The sequence below is a fragment of the Typopeltis vanoorti genome, chromosome 1 (genome assembly GCF_054136105.1).
Source record: "Typopeltis vanoorti isolate ZY-2024b chromosome 1, IOZ_Tvanoo_1.0, whole genome shotgun sequence".
Lineage (NCBI taxonomy): Eukaryota > Metazoa > Arthropoda > Arachnida > Uropygi > Thelyphonidae > Typopeltis > Typopeltis vanoorti.
The window spans coordinates 9,982,449-10,009,488 of record NC_143549.1 but is presented as its reverse complement, the minus strand read 5'-3'; the positions used below and the strand labels follow the sequence as shown (position 1 = coordinate 10,009,488).

Genomic DNA, 27,040 nt, shown 5'->3' with positions numbered 1-27,040 from the left:
AAAAAATATTAAGGATGATGATGAAGCTTGCTCCACCTTTGCTCCCAGTTGCCCTAGTATTGTACTACCCATTGACTTACGCTTGGACTCGCCGATAGTTCTTCGGCATGAAACTTTAGATTTCGATCTCCGAGTTTCGTATCTGGCTTTAAAATAATGATGGATTTATTATCCCCTTAACTTAATCCTTTAAAAGACTTAAAACTTCCTCTTTGACAACCGATGAAGTCTTCTAAGAAGTAGAAATTACTTGTGGGCTTTAATTGATATTTTGTAATTATTTTTATTTTCCATTCAACAACTAGAGTCAAACCTACGTCTTTCTTTGCCTACCACTATGAATGAAAACGCCACTTCTACTGAACATCACTATCCCTCATGCTTTCATTATATGCTTTAATTGTTCTAGAACAACTCCATACAGACCAAACAGTCGAAAGTCATAAATAAAATTAGCAATGAATACATTTTTTAATTTTTTATATATATGAATAAAAATATGCAGTAAAAATATGCAAAAGTATGAAATATATAATATCAAATATGCAGATGTTCTCGTCCTTCTTTCAAGAACCCCCAAATGAATTGCAAAAGCTGATCAACAAGCTAAACGAAACCTGTAAAACATATGACATGACAATAAATATACAAAAGACAAAACCGATGAAAATAGGGAGGAACAAAACTACCATCTCAGCCACCCTAAACGGAGAACAAATAGAACAAGTAGACAACTTCATATACCTTGGATCAAAACTAACAGAGACAATAGATGAACTCAAAACAATCAAACACAGAATAGCGATAGGATGGACCACCATGGGAAAATTACTGAAAATCTGGAAAACAAACAAGATATCTAAACAAGCCAAAATCAAATTATATGAAGCAATAATTATACCAACAGTCACCTATGAAGCAGAAGCGTGGACAGTTAAAAAAAAAGAAAGGAGGAAATACTGCTGGCATTTGAAATGAAATTCTCAAGAAAAATTAATAGAACAATTTGGATAGAAAAGAAAACAAATATCACAGTCAGACAAGAAATATTGTATAAAAAGTCAATAATAGAAAAAATTAGAAAACAACAACTGAGATGGTTTGGACACACTGTACGCATGGATGTAGACAGACTTCCTAACGTCCTAATCAATACTTTTCCAACTGAAAAAAGAAGACCTGGAAGACCAAGAATTACCTGGCTGAAATTAATAAAGAACAACTTGGAATACAGAACATATAAGGAACTTTTTCGAACAGCAAGGAATAGAGACGACTGCAAGATCCTGCTCAAGAGAAGACTCAACCCGTCTTAGACGGAAGAGAAGAAGAAGATGAATAAAAAAGTGAAAATACTCAAGCACTATCATACATTAATATAATAACATAACATATAATGAATTCAATGTTTGAGCGGAAAATCAGTGCATTTATTTTGTTACTCCGACTTACCTTTCCTAATATCTGAACCACGTGTACACATGCGGTTGATAAAGTCGAACGTCTCGCCCATCAAGTTGTTATACACATGTTTCTGCAAATCGTTATAGCATCTATCGACAAATTTATTTATACAATTTATCCCGGTATTAGCGACACTGAAAAAAAAGGGAAAAAATACTGCGCATTAAAATTCAAACTACAAATCATTATTTTTCTCTGAATTAACAGAATTTCAGTTAATATAAAAAGAGAACGTGGAATGAAATTCACTCGGAGGATTCAACAATGGATCATCTTAGTTAATTAGGTCCACCTCTCTTTCCCTCTCTCTCATTCTCTTTCATATTCTCTCTCTCTCTCTCTTTATCTCTCATTGTCTCTCTCTCTCTTTCTCTCTCCCTCTCATTGTCTCCCTCTCTCTCTCTCTCTCTCTCTCTCTCTCCATCTCTCTCTCTCTCTCTTTCTCTCTCTCTCTCTCTCTCTCTCTCTCTCTCTCTCTCTCTCTCTCTCTGTCTCCTTAAGCGTACACATGTTTGTATGCCTTTTAATGTTGTATGCAACTTTTTATTTTCTGGATATACATATATATTTTCATATCTATATACACTGACTATAACCGAGACTAGAATAACAATTAAATTTATTCAAAGCGCAACATGTTTCATCAGATCGTCCGACTTCTTCAGGCGTGGGAACATAGAAAGCAAATAAACACAATAAGAAACATCGTATCTAAAACGACTATTATAAAATCAGTTAGCTTTGAACTGTAGATACAGTCCGTGTTGAAGTTCTATTGTTATGTAGCTGCGTGCGTCTGATTTCACGAGTGTACCGATATCGGATAGCAGAACTGAAAGTGTCCGGTAGATTATAGCTGAGGTCATTATTTATGTGATGAGGGTCCATAACGATTCCCTTAGACTCGACTGTGCGGCGCTCCACCCTGTCACGGCATATATGAAGGTTTGAAGTTGTCCAGTTTATCTCATGTTGACGGCCTTCATCATTTGTGTTTATTGAAAACAGTACATGGCTTGACAGGGCACTTGCTCTAGTTCTTTTTTAGGCAGTGTCCCTCTGGTGTTCTATCAGACGTAGGAGGATGGATTTTTCAGCATCATTTGTAAGCGTTTTAAATATTAACAACTGCTACACAAAATGGTGATCAATCCGAAGACTTTCTTTTTGTAATAAGTGCTGGGTTTCTCTTTTTACTATTTCTATTTATGATTAGGATTTCGTATTTTGATATATATAACACTGCAAGAGGTTTTCATAAAAATAATCACGTCGAAGAAATACTGACCTGCTTGCGCAAGATAATGTCAGTTACGATAATCATGATGTGCAAGCCATAAGGGTTACGATTACTGTATGGAAAGCTAATAAGAATGAAAAGAAACTGACTGCAAGATAAACACAGTCCAAAAGAATGATATTTTTATATTGTACGTGAAAGAAAAAATTCTACCGAATGTAGACGGTATGCGACTGGCAAATGCGAAGAGATTGTTCAACTAATGCTCCCCAGTTCGCGAAGTTCCTTCAACCTGGTGCATGTCATAAGGAGCTCATTGTCAGCTCCATGCTAGAGGAAGAAATCCAAATGTGTGAATGAGAAGTAACAGAGTCGTTGCATAAACTGAATAAGAATTCGGCAATATGAAGTGATTGGATATCAACATCGATGCTAAAAGAAGGTTCAGATGAACATAATGCCACTGACCTTGTATAATCTCAGCACAATGAAGATTCCATAATAATAAATAGAAATAATGTTTAATAATTCCATTCTACAAGGGCGAGGAAAAGAAGGATGAGTCTAACTATAGCCTTATTAGTATCTCTGCACTGGTGGTGAACATTTTGGATACGTTCGATAACAAACAGAAATGGATGTGTTAAAGGATCCATACGTTTACACAAACGAGGTTGGTTTACTAAGGGAAGGTCTTGTTTGGGGAACTTGTTCACATTTCATAATAATGTGAGGAATGAAGTAGACAAGAGAGTGGATGAACAATTAATACTTTTGGAGTTTGCTAAAGAATTTGACAGCGTGCACCATTAAAGTGGGTTCCATAACTGGAGAATATTGGCTTGGATTTTAAAATATTAGGGTGGATAAGAGGATGGCTGACTTACACATATCAAAAAGTGGTATACGGGGGATGTGAGTATGCCAGATTTAAAGTAACCAGTGGTGTACCACAAAGATCCGTTGTCATTCACTTCTTTACATCAATGATTGGTAAAAGTTTTCACAGGAGACATACAGCTATTTGCTAATAACGGAGAGATAGGCAGGATGAATGTTTCTATTGTTTTCCTTAGAAACGTAGCGTTTCATAGTACATTAGAGTAGATTTTCGTGTTTTTAGAGTATTTAGCGCCTTTATAACATACTTTATTGTAATATTTTAATACTAAATACAGGTAAAATAACGTCAAATGTGCGCAAAAGAAACGAAACCATAAAAGAATAGCGAAGTAGTGAACAAGACGGTTTTCTTGTTCTCTACAATAGAAAATGAAAGTTGTCGAACTGTAGCATACAGTCCACAGATGAGCATGCCCAGAAAAGCATGCAAGTAATTTACAAGCTCTTCTCATTTCTACGTAAATAAAGGATAAATATATTAATTAAAATATTGGAACCTAATGTTGTAGACATTAGTGAGAATTGACTATTAGAAACAGACGTTCAAATCATTATCGAGTGCAAAGAGTATACGGTATTTTAGGAAGGATAGACAGGAGAGGAGGGGACGAGCTACTAATGGTCTCAGATAAACCGAATCCGGTTAGAGTTGATACTTATGATTGTACTACCAGTAACAGGTTTTCATGTGGCAGTGTTTTTGAAGAGATAGACATTTCATGTGGCAGTGTTACATCTTGTGTGAGGTGGAATCTAACAAGATCAATTACATAGCCGGGTGTTGTTAGATACCTTGTGAATCGGTTGCTAGTGATGAAGAAATGCATCAGCAAATAGAAACGATAAGCGCGAAGAGAGTAATCATAATGGGAGACTTTAATTATCCAAATATTGACTGAGTTACAGTAGAATCTCATGAAAATAATGCAAATACATTTATGAGCTGTTGGGGGACAGCTTCCTGGAGCAGCATAAGACAGAAGGAACTCGTAGTCAGAGAGGGTTAGATTTGATTATAATGTCAGAGGACGTTTCAGTTAAAGACGTAACTATTCTGCCTCCAGTGACAGTCATCATGTCATCTCACTTGGGAAGTGACTAAGTTTATGAACGTTCCATTCAGAAAAGGTTACATGATGAACTAGAAAGTAGGAAATTATGACCAACTGAGGAGTATACTGAGTTCAGTGGAATGGAAAAATGGTTGATGGATAGGAAGAATATCGACAGTGCATGAGAAACATTTAAACAATACTTACGCGATCAAATATCAGAATATGTCACAAAAGTTCGAAGAATAAATAGAGTAGGAGTTAAATGGATGTGTAATCTTTTTAAGCAAGAGATTCGTAAGAAAAGGATGAAGAGGGAGGAATATCGTGTCCATAAAGATGTCAGTTACGATGATCATAAGCAGCAGTCCAGAAGAGTCACAAATGTTGTACGGAAGGTTAACTCTGATTATGAAAAAAACTGGCTCTGCAAGTTAAAGACAATCATAAATAATTATGTTTTATAATGCACCTAAACGAAATAATGAATTTGAAAGAATAATTTTACTGAATGGTGTGGAGGTGACTGATGCAAAAAAATAAATGTTCAACTAATGAAACAGCCATTTTCCTAAAAACTCTCAATCTAGCATATGCAACATTGAACTCAATGTACTTCACCGAATGAGGAAACTTGTGGATGAGGATGAAGTTCTAGAGCTATTGCACAAACTGAATAAGAATTCAGCAATAGGGATTGATGGGATATCAGCACGTGTGCTAAATGAGTGTTCAGCTGAACTAGCTATTCCTTAGACTAGGCTGTTTAATATGGCCTTTAGTATGAACATTGACGATTCCGCAAGAATGGAAGGAATGTATGGTAATTCCATTGCACCGATGTATCCAGCTATCGGCCGATTAGTATCTCAGGAGTGGTGGTGAAGATGTTTGGAAAATTGGTTAGGGCTTACATTCTGAAAATGAATGTATGCCCTAACCTAACCTAACCTAACCGGGTTGACAGTGAATCTCTACCTTGCAATTCGCAATATGGGTTTACTAAGGGAAGGTCGTTTTAGCAACTATGTCACATTCTATAACATTGTTATCACTGAACTAGATAAGGGGAATGGATACACCATGATACTTTTGGATTTTGCTAAGGCGTTTGACAGAATACAGCATGAAATACTGTTATATAAATTGGACAATATGGGATTGGATTATAAACTATTTGTATGGACAAGAGGATGGCTCACTGACAGATATCAAAAAGTGGTCTATGAGGGTTGTAGATCTGCAGCATTCAAGGTAACTAGTGTGACATACAGCTATTTGCTGTTGACGCAAAGATATGTAGGGTAAACAGAGATTCTGCTGATAAGCAGTACTTGCAGAATGGTTTGAATAGGCTGGAATTGTGGGAATGTCATCATCGCTGTCATTTCAATGTTATGCATTTTAATGTTAAACATTTCAATGTTTAATTTCAATTAAATGTAAGGTCATGCATTTCTGTGTGATTAGATATCGAATGTCCATTATGCTAGAAGGAAGTGATCAGGCTAAGGTTTTTGGAGTTTTAGTAGACAGTATGTCGAAGTTCAAGGATCATATAACAACAGAACAAGCACTGATCTATTCTGACAGATATCAAGGTAACCAGATTTTAAGTAAAAAAACAATACCAGACTTGCGCACAACTCCGAGAATAATTGAAATGCTGAAACTTTGACATTCAGAGATATGGAAATCGTTTTGCCTCTTTACAAGGCCTTGATAAGATCTCTCTTGGACCATTGTGTGCACGTCTGGTCTCCTGGTTTCTGCAGTGATATTGATATATTGGAGTGAGTGCAAAGGAGAGTCTCAATACTGAGGCAGATTGAGAATTTGTAGACTGCAGAGACTAGCAAAGAGACGAAAGAGGGGTGATGTGATTGAGACTTTGAAACTCCTGTAAGGGTCATACAGGATTTCAGTTGATGGAATTTTTCATTTCTCTCATTAATTTCATTTCATTTTTCTAAGTCTCATTCATGAGGATAAGCACCCTTATCTACTTATTATCTAAACGTCTTTCTTAATTAATAAAAATTAATAAACAAACATTAGGTATTCTGACTGCTATAAAACACGAAGTTTATTTTTATTCAGAAACCATTAATTATTTCCATCTATTTTATTCTTTTCATCAGGTTCGCTGCTCGAGTCATCATTTCCAAAACACCGAAGATAAAATTTCTATCTGCAAACAAAACAAAGTGGGAAGAATTCTGCAGCAGACTAGATTCAAGAAAAGACTCAAAACACTGGAACATCATCAGATTATTAATCAACATTCTTCGAGATACTGACTACTCATCAAACACGGCCTCCTCATGAAAAACAATACAGCAGCAACAAACAAAACCTGGTAAATTTATTAGCCAACCATTACTCTAATGCAAGTAAACTGCAATACAACAAAGAAGACAACAACTGCAGGAAAATGGCAAAACAACTGCTGATATGCGAAACAATGCAGAACCTATCCTTCTGAAGACATCTTTACTCAGGACCTCACAATGACAGAACTAGAAACAGCAATTAGGCGAACTGACCCCAATAAATCATTCGGAATTGAACTTATCTTTGGACATATGATTAAAAACATGGGGAAAATATCCCAAAACTGCCTTCCGAAGATATTTAACACTTCCTGGAATACTGGAAAAAATCTGGAAAACGTCAGTCATTATACCCTTAATAAAACCTAACAAAAACCCTAGTGACTGTAAAAGCTAAAGATCAAAAGCTTTGACTAGCACTCACTGTAAACTAATGGAAAGAATAATATATACAAGACTTGTGAACTGGCTCTTAGAAAATAACAAAATCAACTTCTACCAAACTGCATGCAGGTCTCAACACAGTACAGAAGATCAATTATCTTATCTTTGCCAATCAGTCATAGATGGCATTCAAGAAAACCACCAAAGAAACGCAACAGCAATATTCTTGGATCTCGCAGCTGTCTTTAATCGCGTTTGGAGACAAAAAAATTAATAAAAATTACACACGATACTGGAATAATTTCGATTCCGGATTTCATGAAAAGAAGAAAAATGAAAGTAAAAGTTAATGAGATTTATTCCAACATGCATCGTACTTTGGCTAGAGTGCCACAAGGATCCTTGTGGTCTGTTTTAAGCCCACTTCTATTTCTCATCTATATGAACAATAACCATCCTCACATAAAAAATGACACAAAAATATCATGCTATGCAGATGATATAGCAATCTGGCACAGAAGCAGTAATTCTCAACATTCTGAGAAAAACCCTAATTTATAATTCATTAAAAGGCATAGAAAGATGGGCAAAGGAGCATAAACGACAGATAAACCCTGAAAAAACAAAACTGAGCATCCTCTCCACTGATAGAAAACCTAGACCCAATTTCAACCGCCAAATCAAAATATATAATATCAAAATAGAACAAACTGAGTCTCCAAAATATTTAGGCCTAACCATAAATAGTGAATTGAGATTTACAACTCATATTACAAATATATCTAATAAAGCTCTTGAAAATCTTAATATCATCAAAAGGATTTGTGGAACAAAGTGGGTAGGGGGTGCAAAACCGAAGACGCACTTAAAACTAAATATACGCCACTCATACGACCCACTATGGAATTCCCTCATCATTTTGGGCTCCACCTTCTACTAGCTCAAAGGAAATCCTTGATAGAGTTCAATCAAGAGCAAAAATATTATCATAGGTGCAGTCTTATCTACAAATAATTTAAAAACTCAGCAAGAGTGCGGATTTCACATATTAGAATACAACTTTCGCAACAGTCACCTGAAAACATCAAAAGAAACCAGTGTCTCTTCACAAGCATCTGGTTTACCTAAGTTCATCTCAGTTTATAAGAGTTTTGTTTTAATTATTTTTATCCTGTCTCGGTCTATCACTCTGAAGAAGCCATTAGACAAATAAACGAACGTTCGTTGCCCAATCTGGTCAAAAATTATTATAATAACTAATGAAGAAGGTATGCACATTATAAGTAAGAAAATCGGACGTAAAATCTCTCTCTCTCTCTCTCTCTCTCTCCTTGACAGTTTGATTAATTTATTAAAGAAGTTAATCAAATTATTTTAAAATCATTGATAATTAATCATAATATTAAATCACAAATTGGTAAATGCATCTTTCTAAATGCTTTCTGTAGCTCTCCTTCAAGAAGCACTTTGTTCCTCCACACTTTCTCACTACAGAATGGATTCTTTGTGCATTCATTTTCATCCCTACTTTTACCGAGATAATTAACGCTAATCTATGGAAGTGTATTGAAACATGATTCATTCAGTGAAGAACAATTGGTGTTCAGTAAAAATGCAAAATGGAAAGTATACTCTATGGGCATTGGATGATTTCTTTTGATTTTAACAAAACAAATAGTCAAAAAACCACAAATTAAATTTTGAATTCGATTCTGAAAATTCCAAACGTGAAAACTATCTTAAATAAACTCAGAGTAAGTATGGAGCTGGATTGAAAAAAATTCAATCTTGGTAATTGGAAAAATTATATGATAAAGAAAGTCAATTACAGAGAATGCAAAGTGGTTATTTAGAAAAAAAAACAGCAAATGGGAATTTAATATTAAAAATGCAGATGATTGTATTTTTTAAGGTGGTTATGTCTGTCTAGAAATACGAACCTCCAAACAATATATGACATTAATGATGTTAATTATATAGATGGAGCGAATGTAAGAAATGTCTTACACTATTAGAATTATGTGTAGCAAAAATCTTACCGGACGAAACAAAACGACTTACATTAGTTCGTTATGCGGATGGTTTTGTAAATTTCACTGATTACTCACATACTACCAATATGTCATTACATGTTGATAAACATCAGAATTCGGTAGATAAAGTGAACAAATACTAAAACAAGAAAGTGAACAAATACTAAAAACTAAACGGTCATTCTTAAAACTAGACATAACTCTGAAACTGAACTCTTTAGCTTTGTGAGAGATTAAACCCAAATACGTCATATACTGAAGGATTCACTATAATTATAAGAAGGTTAAATTGTAAATTCCATTAAAACAATTATTTGGATCCTTTAACGATTTCAGAAAAATACTTTCAATTTTCGATTAGTCTTTTGAAGAAATGGAAACAATGATGTTATTTATACTGACCAGAATAACCCAAATGATCAACAAATACCACGAGGACATCTCTCTCTGTCTGTCTCTAAATCCTTCAACATATATTGAGATTAGTTAGTGTTCTGCAAGACTCAAAATGGATCACCTGGAAACATCATTGCAAAACGTCGCAAGAGAAGAAATTATGGAATATTCGTTTTTGTACAGGAAAAGAGAATAACCAAACCCTAAGTTCCATGATGTTTGACCGTTTAAATTGTCGGAGAGAAGATTACACTATTACTTTTAAAAGTGATAAGTTAGATTGATGTAGATATTTCTTAACAGTAAATATGTACATATAATACAGAAAGTTGTTCAGTAAGTCACAGATCATGGTTGATTGCACCCAATAGCATATTTTGATGTGTCTGCCCTTTCATCAATTAATGGAAATAATGTAAAAGTTTAATCCTATCGATGTTTAAGAAAAACGTCAGGTAAAATATAAGATATGATTTCGTGTTACTCGTAAGAGGAAAATGTACACTGGCTTTTAAGTTACAGAAAACAATGAGAAAAATCACGATAACCTGCATATTGAATTTTTATGCAATTCAGTGAAAAGCAGTACGATATGAGATGTGAAAGAAACAGCAACAAAAATTACAAATACAGTACCCACTACAAATCTGAAATAAATGTTCCATGAAGACAATGGTCAAAAACAAGGGATCAAAAGAGATTCTTAAAGTGCTTCAATAAGGAATGTGGTCATTCTTAACAGCAATACAGCACTCACAACGATATTTCATACGTGTATAATGATGTGCAGGAGTTCCGCCTACGAAGCTCAACTAAGTCCCTCATGTTTTAGATGATGAGAATTTTGAGAAGCAACATAGACGATACCAGACATGCTTAATAGGATTAATATCAGCAGAACTAGCTGGTCTCACTTCCTCGAGTCTCCCTGGTCCTCATTCTCTAATTGGGGAAAGTGACTGTGTAGTATTATTCTTGGAAATTGCCGAACATGTGGAATTCTCTTTCAAGAAAGGGTTTATGTTCGCTATATGGTTGGTTATTATGAGAGATTCAGGAGTAATCTTGGAATAGTGCCATGCTTTGAGAAATTACAAGGGGTAGCAGTATTAGACTGCATACTCAAGGTCAAGCAAAGTTGGAATTAAGTGGATGAGTATGGATATAAAGCAAGAGTTATGAAAACGAAAACACTGTGGAGAGAATAGGAAAAACCGACCAGCATACTCACGAGCAGCACAAAGGCAAGCAAAAAAAAGGATGACTAGTATGATATGGAAGGCTAAATCAGACTATGAGAGAGAGAGAGAGAGAGAATTAGTCAAACAGACCAAAGTAAACCCACAAAGGTTTTTTCGTTATGTAGAAAGTAAGAGGAAAAATAACTATGTCAGGATGACTCTAAACAATGGTCATGGTAAGAAGGTGACTGAGCCAAAAGAAATAGTTCAGTTGCTGAGTGATTGAGTGATCATTATCATTCAGGTGGAGAGTTTACAGTTGCTAATGTTAAAGAGACACCTAGGTAAATGTGCATGAGAATTGGCATTGCGTCTGACGAAGTTCTTCAATCCATGTCTCACCTCTGCAGGGTTCCAAGGGAGTGGAAAGAGAGTAAGATAGTATAAAGGTGGCGGCAAGACAGACGTAGCAAACTACAAACCAATTAATATATCAGGAGTGGTTGTTAAAGTATTGGAAAATTTGGTGAAAGTTAAAATACAATGGTAGGTGAAGAGAGATGCGATACTCTACAGTGGGAAGCATGGCTTTGTAAAGTGCAGGTACTGTCTTAGTAACAGGAACTTATTCATATTTATAATGAAGTGTCAACACAATTGGATAAAGGTAAGGCCACATCATGACACTGCTCGACTTATATAGTGGAGTGGAATTATACAGTGGAGTATCTCAGGGTTCGGTACTAGGGCCAATACTCTTCAATTTGAATATTAATGACATAGGTAAAAATTTAAGAGGAGATATTCAGTTGTTTGCTGATCATACAAAGCTGATAGGGAGAGATAAAAGTGATGTAGAATATCCTGCTGGATGATTTAAATAAATTGGCATTGTGAAAAAAGGATTATTAATTTAATGTTGAAAAATGTAGGATGATTTATTTCTTGTTGAAAAGGTTTTGCATGTAGAGTATTATATACATGGTATCGGTTTGCTAGAATTTGATGAGGCTAGGGACATAGGGATAATGGTGGACAAAGAGTTGAATCTCTGAAGCATATTGCAAAAGTTGGTAATATATCTCAAACGAATACTTCCACGTTGAAAAACACGCTACCAAGTCACGAGAAGGCTATGGTTCGGCCACATCTTGGTTACTGTACACAGGATTGGGTAGAGAGGATTCAGAGACAAGCGACCAAGATGGTGACAGGTCTGTGAAATATTCCTTCCGAATAGGCTGAAGGTTTATATTACAAAGATTCGTTGATAGGCCGAACAGAGAGGACATGATAGAAACTTTTAAGTTACTAAAGGGTTTGATGTAATTGATACAAGTGAAAATTGTCAATATGTGACCAATAGTCAGAGAATTAGAGGTTATCCGTTGTGTAAGAGTTTGGGTAGTAGGAACGTGCAGACTAGATATTTTTGTGTGGAGTGAGGAGTGGAATGGATTGCCAGAATTGGTTGTGAGTTCCCTGATGGTGAATGGATAAGGAGCGGTATGATAGGATTAGTGTGTATGATTGTTAAATTGGGTCTCCAGACTCCACGGAGATGCCATAATAATAATATAAGTTACATTCATGGTTCCGCTAGGAAGCGCGCCTCAGGTCGGTGCGTTCATCTAACTAGATGCCTCCAAAAACCATTGTACTGCTTTCAACATACGTTTCACGGATACTCGAGGGATGATGACGAGTCTCTGGTTCTTGAAGACCAAATTGGGATTCGCCCCTAGACAATACCGATTCCCATTGATCGTGAATCCAGGCGTGAAGCCTGATCCATTTCATTTCAAATGTTCTCCACTGTGGCGTGGGGATAGGATCACGCAGAATATCTCTAGCACATAGCACACCTTCGTGAAGCGTTCTGCTCACAATGACGCAGATACTAATAATCCTGTAGTCGACTGGATGTCAGATCACAAGTGATTCAGGTTAGCACTCGTGTTTCGGCGGGCAGATATTCAGAGGTGTCAGTAACCCACTGCTGTTTCAGCTCTTGGGCTTGCTTCACTCTATCTCCTGGAAGCTGTTTATGATTTCTTGAAATTCGCTGCACAGTCTCTGAACCACAGAATGACTCATCATCAACATGTGTCTATCTCCGCCTGATTTTGGCAGAACTGCAGAGTTACAATGGTTTACTCATCTGGTATTCTACATCCCTCATTTCCTTGTCCTGTGTTACTTTTCCATGTCATAGAAGAATAGGATTGTTGATAATCCTAAGGAAAAGAATTATCAATCCTATTACAGTACATCTTAAGCAACACGATCATCACTGTTTGAGTCCCTTTCTAGTTACAAATTTCTCTGAAAGTTTGTTGCAATCTTCATAGTAGATCTGGATCCCTAACACATCCTCTGCACCTTATCCTGCTCCTTCATCTCTTCGGTCTCTATTCAATACTTGTCACGTTCTCTTACTTGGGATAGTATCAGCAGCCTTCTCCTGATCTACAAAAATGAAATGGAAAAGAAAACATATTGCCCATGCAAGATCGTTTTGCTTGAAACCAGATTGATTCCCCGATATTGTTAAGAATGTCTTAAATTCAATTCTGTCCCTCATCATTCGAGTAAACATCCTCTGATAACCGAATACGTGACACTTATTGCTCTATAAATTTGGGTTCTTCTTATTGCCCTCCTTATGGGTAGATGATAAATATAAAAAGTTCCACTCATAAGGCATTATATAATATATTAAAAATTAATAGCCTATTTTTCTACTCACAGCAGGGTGAACGCCTCTCCCATTGTTGGAGGTTTTGGGTCTACTACTCCCATGGTGACCCAGTCCATATTGAGAGGAGACAATCGCAAACCTCCATGCCTACTCAGGATTCGAACCCGCAGCTTCTTGGCTGGAGAGCGGATACGCTAACCACTAGACCAACCAGAAGCTGGACACACACACACACACACACACACACACACACACACACACACACACACACACACACACACACACACACACATACACACACTCTTCACAACAGTAAATGGCCTCACCCAGCAAAGAAAACAAATATTAAGGAGAAGGAAAGCTCTGAAAGTCACGAATTCCATATATACATTTGATGGAAGCAAAACCTGAGGGAATGTCGGTTGTTCGTTCACTGCATACAACAGACAGTCCATTATACATGAACACTGCTCTAGACTGCATCCTCTCTGTTCTGACAACCAAACAGAACAACTTGCTATACTTCGGTCACTCACATATCTCCAGGAATTAGAATCAACACCTCTCATCAAAAGATAGCAAAAATCTACAAAGATAATAGAAGCACCATAGACGGCATAAAATACCAGAACAACCATATAGCGTTAATAGACCGGACAAGAAATCTGTTTTGGAATCTCACTCTAGAGGGATGGGAAATCACGTTCTGCTGGGTGAACGAACATACAGGTGTTGCAGGAAACGAGAGAGCGGATCAGTTGGCTAAACAAGCGGCTAGAAACAAGTTTCCAAAAGTACTCGAAATATGCTATAAAAATACTTGTCTAGAGTTTTTGGAAGAAGAACGGAAACATCAAAAACCGAATCAACAACAAAGGAATTCTTTCCTAGCATCAGAAGCAGACTCCGGCTGAAAAAACACGCAATTTCTTCAGGTTTAACCACACTACTTACACAAAGTAGTGTGGTGAAACTAAGGACTAAGGCACTACTTACACAGACTCCATATCCTGGAATCACCATCATGTGTTTGTAGTTCACAATTCCAACAGACTGTTGACCACATACTTTACGACTGCCAGCTACTGGACTCTATACCGATGCCCCTAATGCAACACGTCATTACTTCTGAACACAAGTGTCCAGTGTCGAAACAGAAACTAATCGAAAAGTATTACTCAGAACTAATTAAATTTGAGAATAAGATCAACTATCAGTCGTTGTAAAGTAACATAAATTACTGATATTGTATGAATTATATAGTGTAAATATATGTATATATAAAAATATAAATATAAATATGAATATTAATACTAAATTAAAAATGTAAATATTAATCATACTTGGAAGCTACATGTAATATATGCATTGTATGCAATGAAGCATGTAGGAATAAATTGCCTACTGGTAGGGTTAATATTGGGAGAAAAATGCAAAAAAAAAAAAAACATACATGCATATATATGTATTAATCCCGTATACTATCATCCTGTAACAACCCTATTTCAATTTGTATCAGAGATCTCAATAAACTCTAAGATTATCATGTGAAGTATTTGTCCTCCTAGATGTATCAGAACACACTACCTTACTTATTAATGATCTCCTCCACCTAGCTCCAAGGAACGTTCGGATATCTTGCATTATTGCAAATTTATTGACCTCAAACCTTTGGTTGGTTGAATCCGAAAGCATGTATTGTATATGCTTGAGTGTAAGCGTATCCATTTAGCGTCGGGCTTCTTATTTTTACACACTTGAATCAACCTGCAGACATCGTCATTAATATGACCTCTCTATACAGTAGCATCACACAATGATTATCACTCCATGCAACTCGCCTATGAAAGTCTCCTCCTAACACTAATAATTCCTTGCGCCCACAGGCTGATTCAATCATTTCTCTGAGATCAAAATATTCTTTATTTTCATCGAGCGGACCATCGTCACATGAGTTGGAAGAATGAAAATTTCCCATCCATGTGCTCGAAGGTTACTTTTATAAACTTTAATTTATTCCTTGCTAAATGTATACTTGGTTCTTCTTATTGTAAGAATAAATAGAACATCTTTAGCCCTTCTGTTTTATGCACTCCATCTATATAAATATGTACTCACTGTTTGAAAAATCTTACCTGTTTTGGTCAGGACAATACCATCACTTTTTGCTTTTCAACTTCGGATTCAATTAATTCAATTAATCAATTATCTCAGGATATTTAGTGTTAAGACTAAGATACATTCCATGTCTCCAAAATGGGTTTTCATTTTTGGTGAAGTCGTCGACAAGAAGATCCACCGCTATTTCCTTTCTTTCTTTCTAAGATTCCGAGCGCAATATTATTATTTTTATCCAGACAGGAGGTTGGGTTGTCGAAGAACTCCACCCCCCCCGCCCAACCTATTGGACCCAAGTTTGATTTCAGAGGAGAAGGATAAATAGTAATACCTACCCCATCCAGAAATTAAGCCCGGAAAGATCCTACCCCTCGAATATTCTAATAGCATCACGGTCAGAAGTAAACAAGAGTTTTTCTTTTAAAAAAAACATCTCAAGGCATTAAATTGTATCGGAAGACCTTATTGAAGAAGTTGAAGATTCTATTGCGTGATAAAATTAGGAAATCCTGAAACACAAAAGATTTTATTACTGCATAATTTTTGCATAAATTATGAACTATCTGTATAATTCTCATTTTGTAATTAAATAATTCTCATTGCATAATTTTATAATTCTCATAAACTTTAGCGTACGTTTCTGTTTGATTTGTCAAAATTAATGTTTTATATAAAATTATTTAAAGTTTGTAAATTTGCCATTTTTGAATAAAATTGTGGCCCTTTGGAAATTGTTAATAATAGATGTTTGAAATTGCGATACGCGATATTTCCAATCTTTCATAATCACCACCATTTTCGTTGCCCACTCTTTTTGACTACTGCAAGGCGTGCTTGCTCACTCTCTCTCCTTCTCTCTCTCTGTCTCTCTCTCTCTGTCTATCTCTCTGTCTGTCTGTCTCCAGCGAATTGCAACTTTGTGACGCATTATCTTTTGAATTGGCTAATAGACAGTGAATCGGAATACTTACTCGCATGACTCATCCATTTCCTCTTCGGTGAGGCTGAAAGGCAAGTCATCCACTTTCTCAAGTACATATTCGGAACATTTCTTGAATTCATCTTGATTGCAATTCTCTCCATAGACGATACTCAACAAGGCTGAAAAGCAAATAAAATAAGATACAATACAGACAGTTCAAAAGCGAAATGTTTTGGTCTGGTAAATGAATACAGCCAACATTTATTATGATTATCACAATTTTCGTTATGCAGGATGGTTTGAGACGTCCTTGGAATATTCGATATGAGCAAATAATAGCCATAATCTCATATCGAATATTTCAAGGACATCTCAAGCCATCCTGCGAAATTACAGGTTAAAATGAAATTAAAACAAATAGCGATAAAGCAGGACTTCACATGTTAGTTGATCCTCAAAACGTTGCATAAGAATATAGGAATTCCCAGCTTAGTCAAAATGTAAGGCATATGATAGGATTTGCCCGCAATTAATTCTTCTTCCAGGGAAAGATTTTCCAGGAAATGTTGATAAACAGCCCTGGTGCATTCTTCCAACAAAATAACAGTTCTCGAGGCGTTTGGTCTGGGTTCGGATAACTGAGAAATTTCTGAAAATTTTGATGCTCCTTACTTTAAAGTTGGTAAAGAAAAATCAAAGTTGTTTTTGTCCACGGAGCAGCTCCGATGAAACAAGTGGTCTAAAAAAGTGAAAATCAAATGAGGTCTAAATCAAAGGATATTAAAACGCATGCGTGTGTAAATTGTTTGATGCAAGACTTTATCAGAGACGAGGCTTTGTACAATTAAGTGACGAGAACAACTGGGTATAGAAATAATATTCAAATAAACGAAAAATGTAAAAAAAAAAAAAAACATTAATATTTATTGTTATTCGAGTTTGGTTTTTACGTTTTTACATATTTAAGTTTTTCGTATATCCCAATGTTATGTCTACACTCAGTTATGGGAATCGTGTGCTGCTCATTACTTCTAACCGCATACTACCTCGGCTCTGAATTTCACAGAGATATATAAATTAATATGCTTTAATTTAAAACCTCAGTTGATTTTAGGTTTCTACGAGTTATTACAAAGGGGCTGCTCCATAGGCAATAATAGATGTTTTTTTTTCTTTTCCAGCTTTTAACGTTTTAACTTTTTCTCATAATTATTCTATAATACTTAAGTGGTAATTTTCTTCTGGACAATCGAGCCATATTATCGCCATTTTCTGAAACTATTTCATCAAAGCCACTTAACACATTTTGCAACATCGCTGATGTACGTCTGTAGCAGTTCTATAGGAACGACAGAGGCCAGCAGTACATGATTGCAGAGGACGTTCATGACTCATTCGGTTGTTTATTCTTCCGAACACAAAGGGATCCAGTTCGGTACGGAATAATAAACAACTCAATGAGCTATACACGTTCTCTGCACAGAAACATTCCTGCAATTTAAATTGCAGCCTCACTTTACAGATGAGATGGTGCACTGTGGTAAATGTTTGATCGGCTCGCAGCCAAAGTACGCGCAACTAATGTGAAATAATAAATCACTTACTTCGTGACTCCCCCTGGTACAACGTCCCGATGATCTACTTTCCTATCAATGCCATCTTTGCGCTCCTCTTCTCGAAACCGTGGACGTATGAACTGCTGATGGATGATATTGTTATCTGTACTTACTTTGCTCGCTCACTGTAGGTCGGTCGATTCTAGACATGTCTCATTTCCGCACTGCCCGCAGTTACATTCATTCATTCTTCTCGACTTCGGTCAGTCAAGAAGAACAGAGGTGCCTTGATAATTATAGTTTCGAAATCACTTCAGGGTAGTTACGAAGAAGGCGCGGCATTTGTCCTCTTTTTTTTTGTAATGAAAGTTGGTTTGCCTAATTAGTGGGAGGCTACCTCTCCCCCTACTCGCTTTCAGATCTAAGGCATTTCTTCCCTGAACAAAAGAACACGTGCGCTTTAGAGGTCTAATACGCTTCTACCATTGCCTTAGTTGCTTCAGGTAGAGGAACTCAAATAAGGCATGCTGCTGACAGGCTTTTCAAGTGAAACAGATTAATACTTCTCGGTATTAAGTCGTTTTATTAAGTGCCATTGTACCAAGTTGCAGTCTTTAAAATCTTTCCATCTCTGTTGCACAACAGTGCGTGTGGTGTCTTATTCATATTCACAGATTTCAGTTTCACCATCGCATTCATCATTTAGACCGCAGCAACACTCACGCGAGGAATGCTGTGTATTTGGTAATTCGTGTGTCTGTTCATCAATGGGTCACCCCCAAACCTTTATCAGATTTGCAACAGAAATATGTTGAGAGGGGAGGAGTTTAAATAAATGTATTTTCTTAATCTAGATTTTTAAAATTCATAAAATCTAGATTTTTCCCCTATTCCCGCTCATTTCTAAGTAAAAGTCGAACGAAGAATCAGGACTTGAAAATATGTCTTCGATGTTATTTTGGCAGAATAGTGAACAAACGTTGACAGTGCCATCAGATTAGTGAAATGTTTGCATCGTTTGTTTTAGAGGCAGAATAAAACGATCAGCGACCGTTGCAGAGGCATAACAATTCGCGATATTTATAAAACTTGTAGAACAAGCACTGGAAACTGAGAAATCAAAACCTGCCCCATTATTAATTTAATAGCATGGATAAAGATCTACTATTAAGTCAGGCGTAACATAATTTCGGAAGTCTGCGATGAAATTTCGATTATATTTGAATTTACCTTTGAAAGTCCATTACCTCACCTCCGCTTTCAATGAGTCGACCGACGAATGGTGGTTTTTACATATTATCCTTCATAACACCTTACGGTCACGTTCGGTGAATGTGGTGAGTCGTCCTCGGCACTCAGCGCTTGCAATTGACTTCCTGCGCTTCCATCTCAGTGTGGTATCCGTGATGGCCGACTTGGGATGGCTCAATTTGCCAAACAGACAGACCTGCAACATGACATCCTATCACAGCTGAAGACGAAAATCGAGGAAAGGGAAAATCAGTAAATTAAAAGAGCCATCGATGAACTCTCTAACTAGAAAACTGAAGGTGGAGATGAGTTATCAATCTTCATTAAAAAAACATTGAGGATATAATAGAGAAAGGATTGCTTAAGACGTAAATCACTTAAAGTGACCCCAAGTCACTTTAAGTGATTTATTTTCGATTACGTTTCGAAAATTACGTAAAAATCGCGAAATGTGAACTCAAGTCCACAATGTGTTTTATTTTTTGAAAGGGAAGAGAAGCAATATTGGCGTTACTTTATTTTTATTTTTTAAAAATTTTTTTTAACATTTTATTATTTCTCAGAAAAATTACATACATTATATGAACACAATTATGCATAACAAATACTTTCTCGTACATAAAGTTTTTTTATGTAATAATAATAATAACAATAAGTGTTTACAACGTATATTATTATAATATTCATAATGATGATTATTACAGTTTCTTTGGAATTTTACACTCTATGTATACAATATCAATGGATGTAATCACTCTATATTGCATACTTTTGTTACAGTTATTACATACATTACATATATTTGAATTACATATTATACATTACACACATTTGTTTACAAATGATACATCTTGGATGAGAACTAATTTCTCTGCTTTCATACTCGAAGTATATATGTAAACTTATCTGAGGATGACACCATTGGGTATTATTTATTGTTTTTTTTTTTTTTGCTGTGTTGGGAAGCTACGAAATCTATGATTAAGAAATTCGCGCGCTCACGCACGCACGCGCACACACACAATAACTTGGAAAGTATTGATGCGTCGCTGAACTGGAAGCATTAACGATTATGTTGTGCTTCATTAAGTTTCTATGGTATTTTGAGTGCGTGTTTCTCGTTCATAGTATGGACTTAGAGCTCTTTTCAGGCTATTGTAGTTTATCAGGTTTCTATATTCAAAAGGTAATTTGTTTATCATGTCTGGGATGTAGAAGTTTCGCGTAGTGATTATTGTATTTATATGTCATATAATTAGTAGTCTGAGGTCTTGTTATACGGTATGTATTTCTGACTGTCCTGTAGTTGACATCGAAATAATGTTTTAGCAAAGCTGCATACTGACATAAATGTTTTGCTGTCAGTATTTTGTGTTCTGACATTGCAAAGTTTATAAGGTCGTGATTTTCTCTTTGTTCCCAAAAGATCAGTTTTGTCATTTTGTACTGTAGCGACATTAATCTATTTAATTTTTAGGGTGCACAGAAAGCATAAGTTGTTATAGCGTATCTTAGTTTATTTTGGGTTTATTAGTGTTTTTAGGAGTATGGGAACTATGTCTATTAACCTGTAGAGTTTGCCACGTATTGTTCAGAGTTTGTTGTGTAGCATAAAGTTCTATAAAGCGTCCTTTCGGTGTACTTCTAGGATTACGTTTTGGGTTACCCAAGGATATTGTGTTGTTTTTGAACGAATTAGGACTTTCTTTGCAGCTTTCGTATTTCCTCCAGTGTGAGTCTGATGTTGTTGTATAAGATATCTGCTGAATCTGACGCCAGGTGTTCCCAGTCTGTTTTTCTTATTTCGTGGTTGACTAGTTCTTCGTCTATTATTGTTTTCTGTCGCTTTTCTTCTGTGGGACATTTCATGGATATTGTCTTGGTGTGCAGGTTTAGAGCGGTGAAGTAATGGTCTGCTACTTTGCACTTTATGACTGATGCAGTGTAACTGTTTGGTGGTGCTCGGACGTTCATATGATCTAGACAGGAGGCAGTGATAATTTTTCCGAGTATTTCTTCTCTAGTACATGATGTTATTGTTGGTGTTAGATTATACATGGATAGTGTGTCTAGGTATTGTACAGTGTTGTTCTGGTTTTCGTAATATTTATGTTTATGTTGCCAATTATCATTAGGTGTTCGGTTGAGAATATTTCTTGGCTTGAAAGCCAGCAATTGAGTTCGTGCAAGAATTTTATCATGATTAGGATTGGTGGCCTGTAAATAGCATTTCGTATTATAATATGCTGTCTTCTGGTGGTATTAGTGATTTCGAGGCGAGTCAAAGGGTTTCAGCATGCTAAAATTGATAGGCCGTGTCTTTTGCTATTAATTTTTGATTGACAAATATTAATATTCCACCCCCTCTTCTTGTTTGGCAGCATGATCTATGTTGTTGGAAGCCTGGAATTTGGAAAGCAGTCGCTTTGTGATTAGTTATGGATACTTCTGTTAGAATCAATATATCAATAATATCAGTGTAATTCCTCAGATAAGTCTGTAACAATAACCAATGTTTCCGGATGCTTCTGATTTTAATATGCAAGATTGAGAGACCTCTCGCTTGTACTGTGTTTTGTTTCCATGCATCAAGAGATTCGAAAGTATAATTACTGATGTATTCTGGTGTAATTACATCTATTTGATGGTTCACATTCATTTTTGTTGTGTTGAGATCTTCTTATTGAACTAAGTTGGAGTGTTTTGTTTCACTCTGGCGACCTATCTATATCTTCCGGGCTTTTTATTTGTATAGACTTTGAAGTCTGTGACTTTCTCAAGACTATTTTGCCGTCTTTGATCCATATAAATTGATACTTTTTTAGTGTGTTTTCTTTTCTTCCTAAGTTCAAAAGATTCAGATTGAAAGGTATTAAATACTCAGATAGAAAGATTTGCGTATTGTCTTGCGATGCATTTAAATCCTTAACTACTGTTTTATTTCAGTCTACTGGCTTTTATGAGATTGTCTCTTGTAGCCTTGCTTGTCAGACGGATTATTACTGATGCGGGTCGTGGCAAACCTTGTTTTTTGTTCTTCCTGGTAATCCAGGAAAAAAGCATATCCAAATCATGTAGATTTGGATATGCTTTACAAAAGTTTATATTTCAATTGAAAGAAATTGAAGCATACTCTTAAAGGGTGTTTACTAAGAGTAAGCCCAAAAAATCTTATAAAATAAGAGAGAGAGAGAGAGAAAGAGAGAGAGTATTTTCGGATGCTACCAAAAAAAAAAATGAAATTCCTCAACTATGCATGCAAATATGAGAAACAGATTGTAATAATTTCAAAAGGAGAATAAGTAGAGGAAAAATAAAAAGGCAGTTAGCCGATAGTGAATGATGTACCTCGATTAACTGGAAGCAGTCATTAAAAATTAAAGGAAAAGGCTGAAGAAAGAGAGCAGCTTGGAAAAAGGAAAGAACTGACTTTAGCGACAGCGGTCTCTCTTCTCACGATGGTTTCTAAACTTGCCCTTGTCAGATTAGTCCATATCTATAATAGTTATTAAATATATTAATTTTAAAATACCAGACTTTAAGATTAATATCCCCAAGATTTCGCTGATAAAAATAAATTGATTCTTCTGTGGCAAATTGACATTGTAGAAAATAAGTCTGAATGACTTCGAGCAGCATTGAACGATTGTGTAACATGTGCGGAAGACACCTTTAGTGTGGATGAACGATGTTGAGTTTGGGAGCAACTGGAGCAATGATATTTTCTTTCTTCAGGATGATTGCAAGAGATAAGACATTTTCCTGACACTCTACAAAAAATTGCATGTGAAGATATAATTATTTCTTTACACATTATAAATATCATGTATAAAGAAATAATTCTAATTGCATCATGTATATTTCTTTATAAATAATGAACATGATGAACAGGAACGTCGCCAACTGGTTAGCCAGCTAGCAAGCAGATGAAAAATCGACTTTAAACACAAAATAGCAAATCAAATCCATAAAATTGAACAAATAAACTAACGGCTCTTATTTCCAACACGAAAGTACACGGAACTCCTTTTAGAGCCAACTAACGTTTGAAAATCGGTCTCCATCCCAGTTGTCATCAAAAGTTAGTTGAGTTCCGGACCAAAGACAATTTCATTCTTTCCCCGAAAAATCGCACTTCCAACGACTAACTGGGCTAGATGACGTTTATCCTAAGGTTTTTAAGCCGGGTTTGGCTGAATCAAAAGAAAAAAAAATCTATACTTGTGGATTAAAATCAATCATACAAGATTTTTTTTCCCGTCCAAACCACATGAAACAACAAAATATAGAATGCAGAACAAACAATAATAACAAAAATAAAAGTCGGAACAATAATACGACTTAATACCGTATTAAGTTACAGGTTAAGTTACCTATACGCCAATGTGAAAACATCAGCGTATCGCTAGAACGAAAAAAATGTATCGGTTGTAATTCGTATACGCTGGATTCAGCTGATGCTGAGATTGTTGCAGCATGTTCTGTAATCTACAGGGCTTTCGAAAGAAGTCAACTGCATTCACACGGCCAAGATACATCGTGCAATAGAACGAGTCACGTGTTTGTAGTCCGTATGCATTGGACGAAATGATCTTCCCAAGTCAGTGGAGTGAATGGATACAAGAAGGGAATTAAACAAGTTTGAAAGAGACGTGAAACGATGCCATGTTGCACGCCTATTTGTTCGGCAAATTGTTGATAAATTGGGGCCATCGCAGGTCAACAATTAGTGACACCATAATGAGGTAGTGTCACTGACTGTTGATTGCTGTTGACTGTTGAATGAAATAGTGTTACCTGCAGCGGACGACTCACTAACTGTTGACTCCCTGCAATCAACAGTCAGTGACACTATCTCATTATGGTGTCATGGAGTTCCAGGCACGAGCAGAACACGAGTCTGCACAAAAACATTCAGAACCGAGGCTCACAACATGGGTTTCCATGGTGAAACCACAATATGCAAGTCCCACATTACCCTAATCAACATGCAGTGTCGTCTTAAGTGGAGCAAAGAGAGTGTACAGTGGAATATGGAAGCTTGGAAAGCTGTGTTATGGAGCGACGAATCACGCTACATCCTCTACTGAGCAAATGGACGGTTGTGGGTTTGGCGGATGCCTGGCGAACGTCACTTATCGAAGTGCGTAACCCAAACTATGAAATTTGGAGGTGGCGGTGTGACAGTATAGTCCTGTTTTTCAAGATTTGGACTCGGACCACTGTTTGTAGTCTCACGAATATCGAACTCCGAGAGGTATCTACACATTCTAGACAATGCTGGGCTTTGTGGCGTCTTTAGATAATTGACCATTGTCTCTTTCGGCAAGACAATGCACCATGTCATAAGGTTGCTGCTGCTGTAACTGTGTGGTGTGTGGATATGGTAGTCACCTCAATTAACTGGCTTCCATAGAGCCCTGATCTCAATTCTATTGAACATTTGTAGGGGGTTCGGAGCGATGAATGGGGTGAGGTCAAGGAGCTAACTACATGCCTTCAGAAAGAATGACCCAAAATTTCCAACGATTGCTATCGCATGCTTGTGGAAAGTATGCCCCGGAGGTTTACTGTACCACTTGCAGCGAAAGGAGGTCCTACATCTTATTAAGGTGGACGCCATGACCGTTTGTCCCTCACACTATGATGCCTGTTGACTATTTTCTAAGCAGTGCATGGATCGATTTGTGATCAATCACACACACAACTTATCGTGATTCCAACAGATAGGCAATACACTGAGAATAAAGGAATATGTAGATGTTACCCAGAAAATACAGGGCAGTAATAAGGAAGGAAAGAAAAGCAAAAAAAAAATTATTCTGAGAGTGGTTGCAATTCGGAAATTTAAAAGAAACAGTGTTAGGAGGGGGGGGGGAATTCCTGATGTCATATTAGGTGAACAATAACAGTAATGTAAGCAGCAGTGGAGTTGAGTGTGCGATAACCAGTCTCTCTCTCTCTCTCTCTCTCTGTCGTTCTCAAGGATATTCGCGCGCTTATAAGGCACACGCACACATGATAGGAGAATTTTCAAGGAGCAGACTAATCAGAAAGTTAAAATTTTCTTGGATTTAGAGATAAATAGTCTCTTGAGTGTTAGTAAAGAGTATTTCCTTGTTAGCATCGGCATTTAATAATGCTATGATCGTAGAGTGGCAGTTTTGGTTGTTGTTCTTGAAGGACAACAACCAAAAATCCTCTAATGTTGTCTAATGTTCTGGGTATTGTAAAGATGTAAGCCCGATTTTTTTCCTGTTTAATGAGAAAGTATTAAGTTGTTGTTGTTGTTTATTTACAAAAGCATTGTAGTTAAAAAAGAAGAGCTGTTAGAATTCCATTGAGGGGATGAGAATTTATTTTTCTAGAAGCAGATATTCTGTAAGATTGTAGGAATTTCTGGAGTACCCGCCGTGTAAAATAAGAAAGATAATGCAAAACACTGTGGTCAGAGAAATTGCGATAAATACCGAAAGAAGAGAATAAATGAGAGAATAATTCGATACTTCAGCATTAGTGGCTTGCGAGAGAAAGAAAACTGGGAATTCAGCCCCCAAATTCAGAAGACAGAAACGAACTTTACTAGGCTTTGGTGTCAATGAAGATCGAAATTTGAGAGGAGTTGTACAGTAAAATGGCGGCAAATTCTCATCTCGAGGTGACTTAAATTGGAACAAACGAGCATATTCATTTCCTCTTTATGAGTTTACTTGCGATTCGTAATTATTTAGCTCTTTTCTTTGGCACGTGCATCTTATCTTTCCAACTCAAGTCACACTCGATTTTCACATTTTTCACGCAACAACCATTTTGATGCTCAGAGCTTTTACATAAGATAATAAAAATTGTGTGATGCCATTTTAATAAAAAGAAATATATGGCCACTTGTTTGCCCATCCCGAGGCAGAGTCATAATAATCATCGCAGTTGGTACTTAACGCATGTCTCTGGCTAACTAGGAGCCAATCAACGAACGAGCTTCAATTTCTGTGCCTCTTTTTGTTTTTCGAACATGCCAGTCGTTCGAACGTGTGTTGGATACGATACCAATGCAGTGACTGTCATTGTTGATTGTTTCATCGCTCTTCTCACCAATGATCAAAAAAATCAGACTTACCTAACACGGTGACTAAGACCGTTAACACATTCATGATGAGGGCTCTTCACGATTTATCCTGGTAGCACAGCACAACACTCAGAAAGAACTTACTGAAAGTACGGCTTTCTTTTCACACGCGCGTCTTCTAAGTGCAGATATTAAGAGACCGTTTTACAAATAGCCTCGCACTGACAATTACGAGACAATTTATAATTAACCGTAATAAAAACGGTTACATCTCCGCTGCAGCCAACATTTCTTCATAACTCATTAGACGCGTTAGAACTATGCTTGTGTCACATGCATGTGACATCACAGGAAACTGTGGGTCGATAAATTTTTTGTTTTAACGCACGGGTGACCTTCCTATTACTGCGACATTCCTGGTGACGTCTTCGATGCTCTTC

At 36.5% G+C, this 27,040-nt stretch overlaps 1 protein-coding gene across 1 annotated transcript in view; it reads right to left on the bottom strand.

The window, feature by feature from the left end:
* The window catches only part of LOC150109777 (uncharacterized), a 31,973-nt gene extending 5,191 nt beyond the window's left edge, over positions 1-26,782 (bottom strand). The window contains exons 1-3 of the mRNA XM_090409906.1: positions 26,652-26,782; positions 16,777-16,906; positions 1,453-1,598 (exon numbers count right to left, since the gene is read on the bottom strand). Of these exons, the coding sequence (XP_090266032.1) occupies positions 1,453-1,598; positions 16,777-16,906; positions 26,652-26,685 (310 nt within the window). The 5' untranslated portion in view covers positions 26,686-26,782. The remainder of the gene's footprint in view (positions 1-1,452; positions 1,599-16,776; positions 16,907-26,651) is intronic.
* Positions 26,783-27,040: the final 258 nt, after the last annotated feature.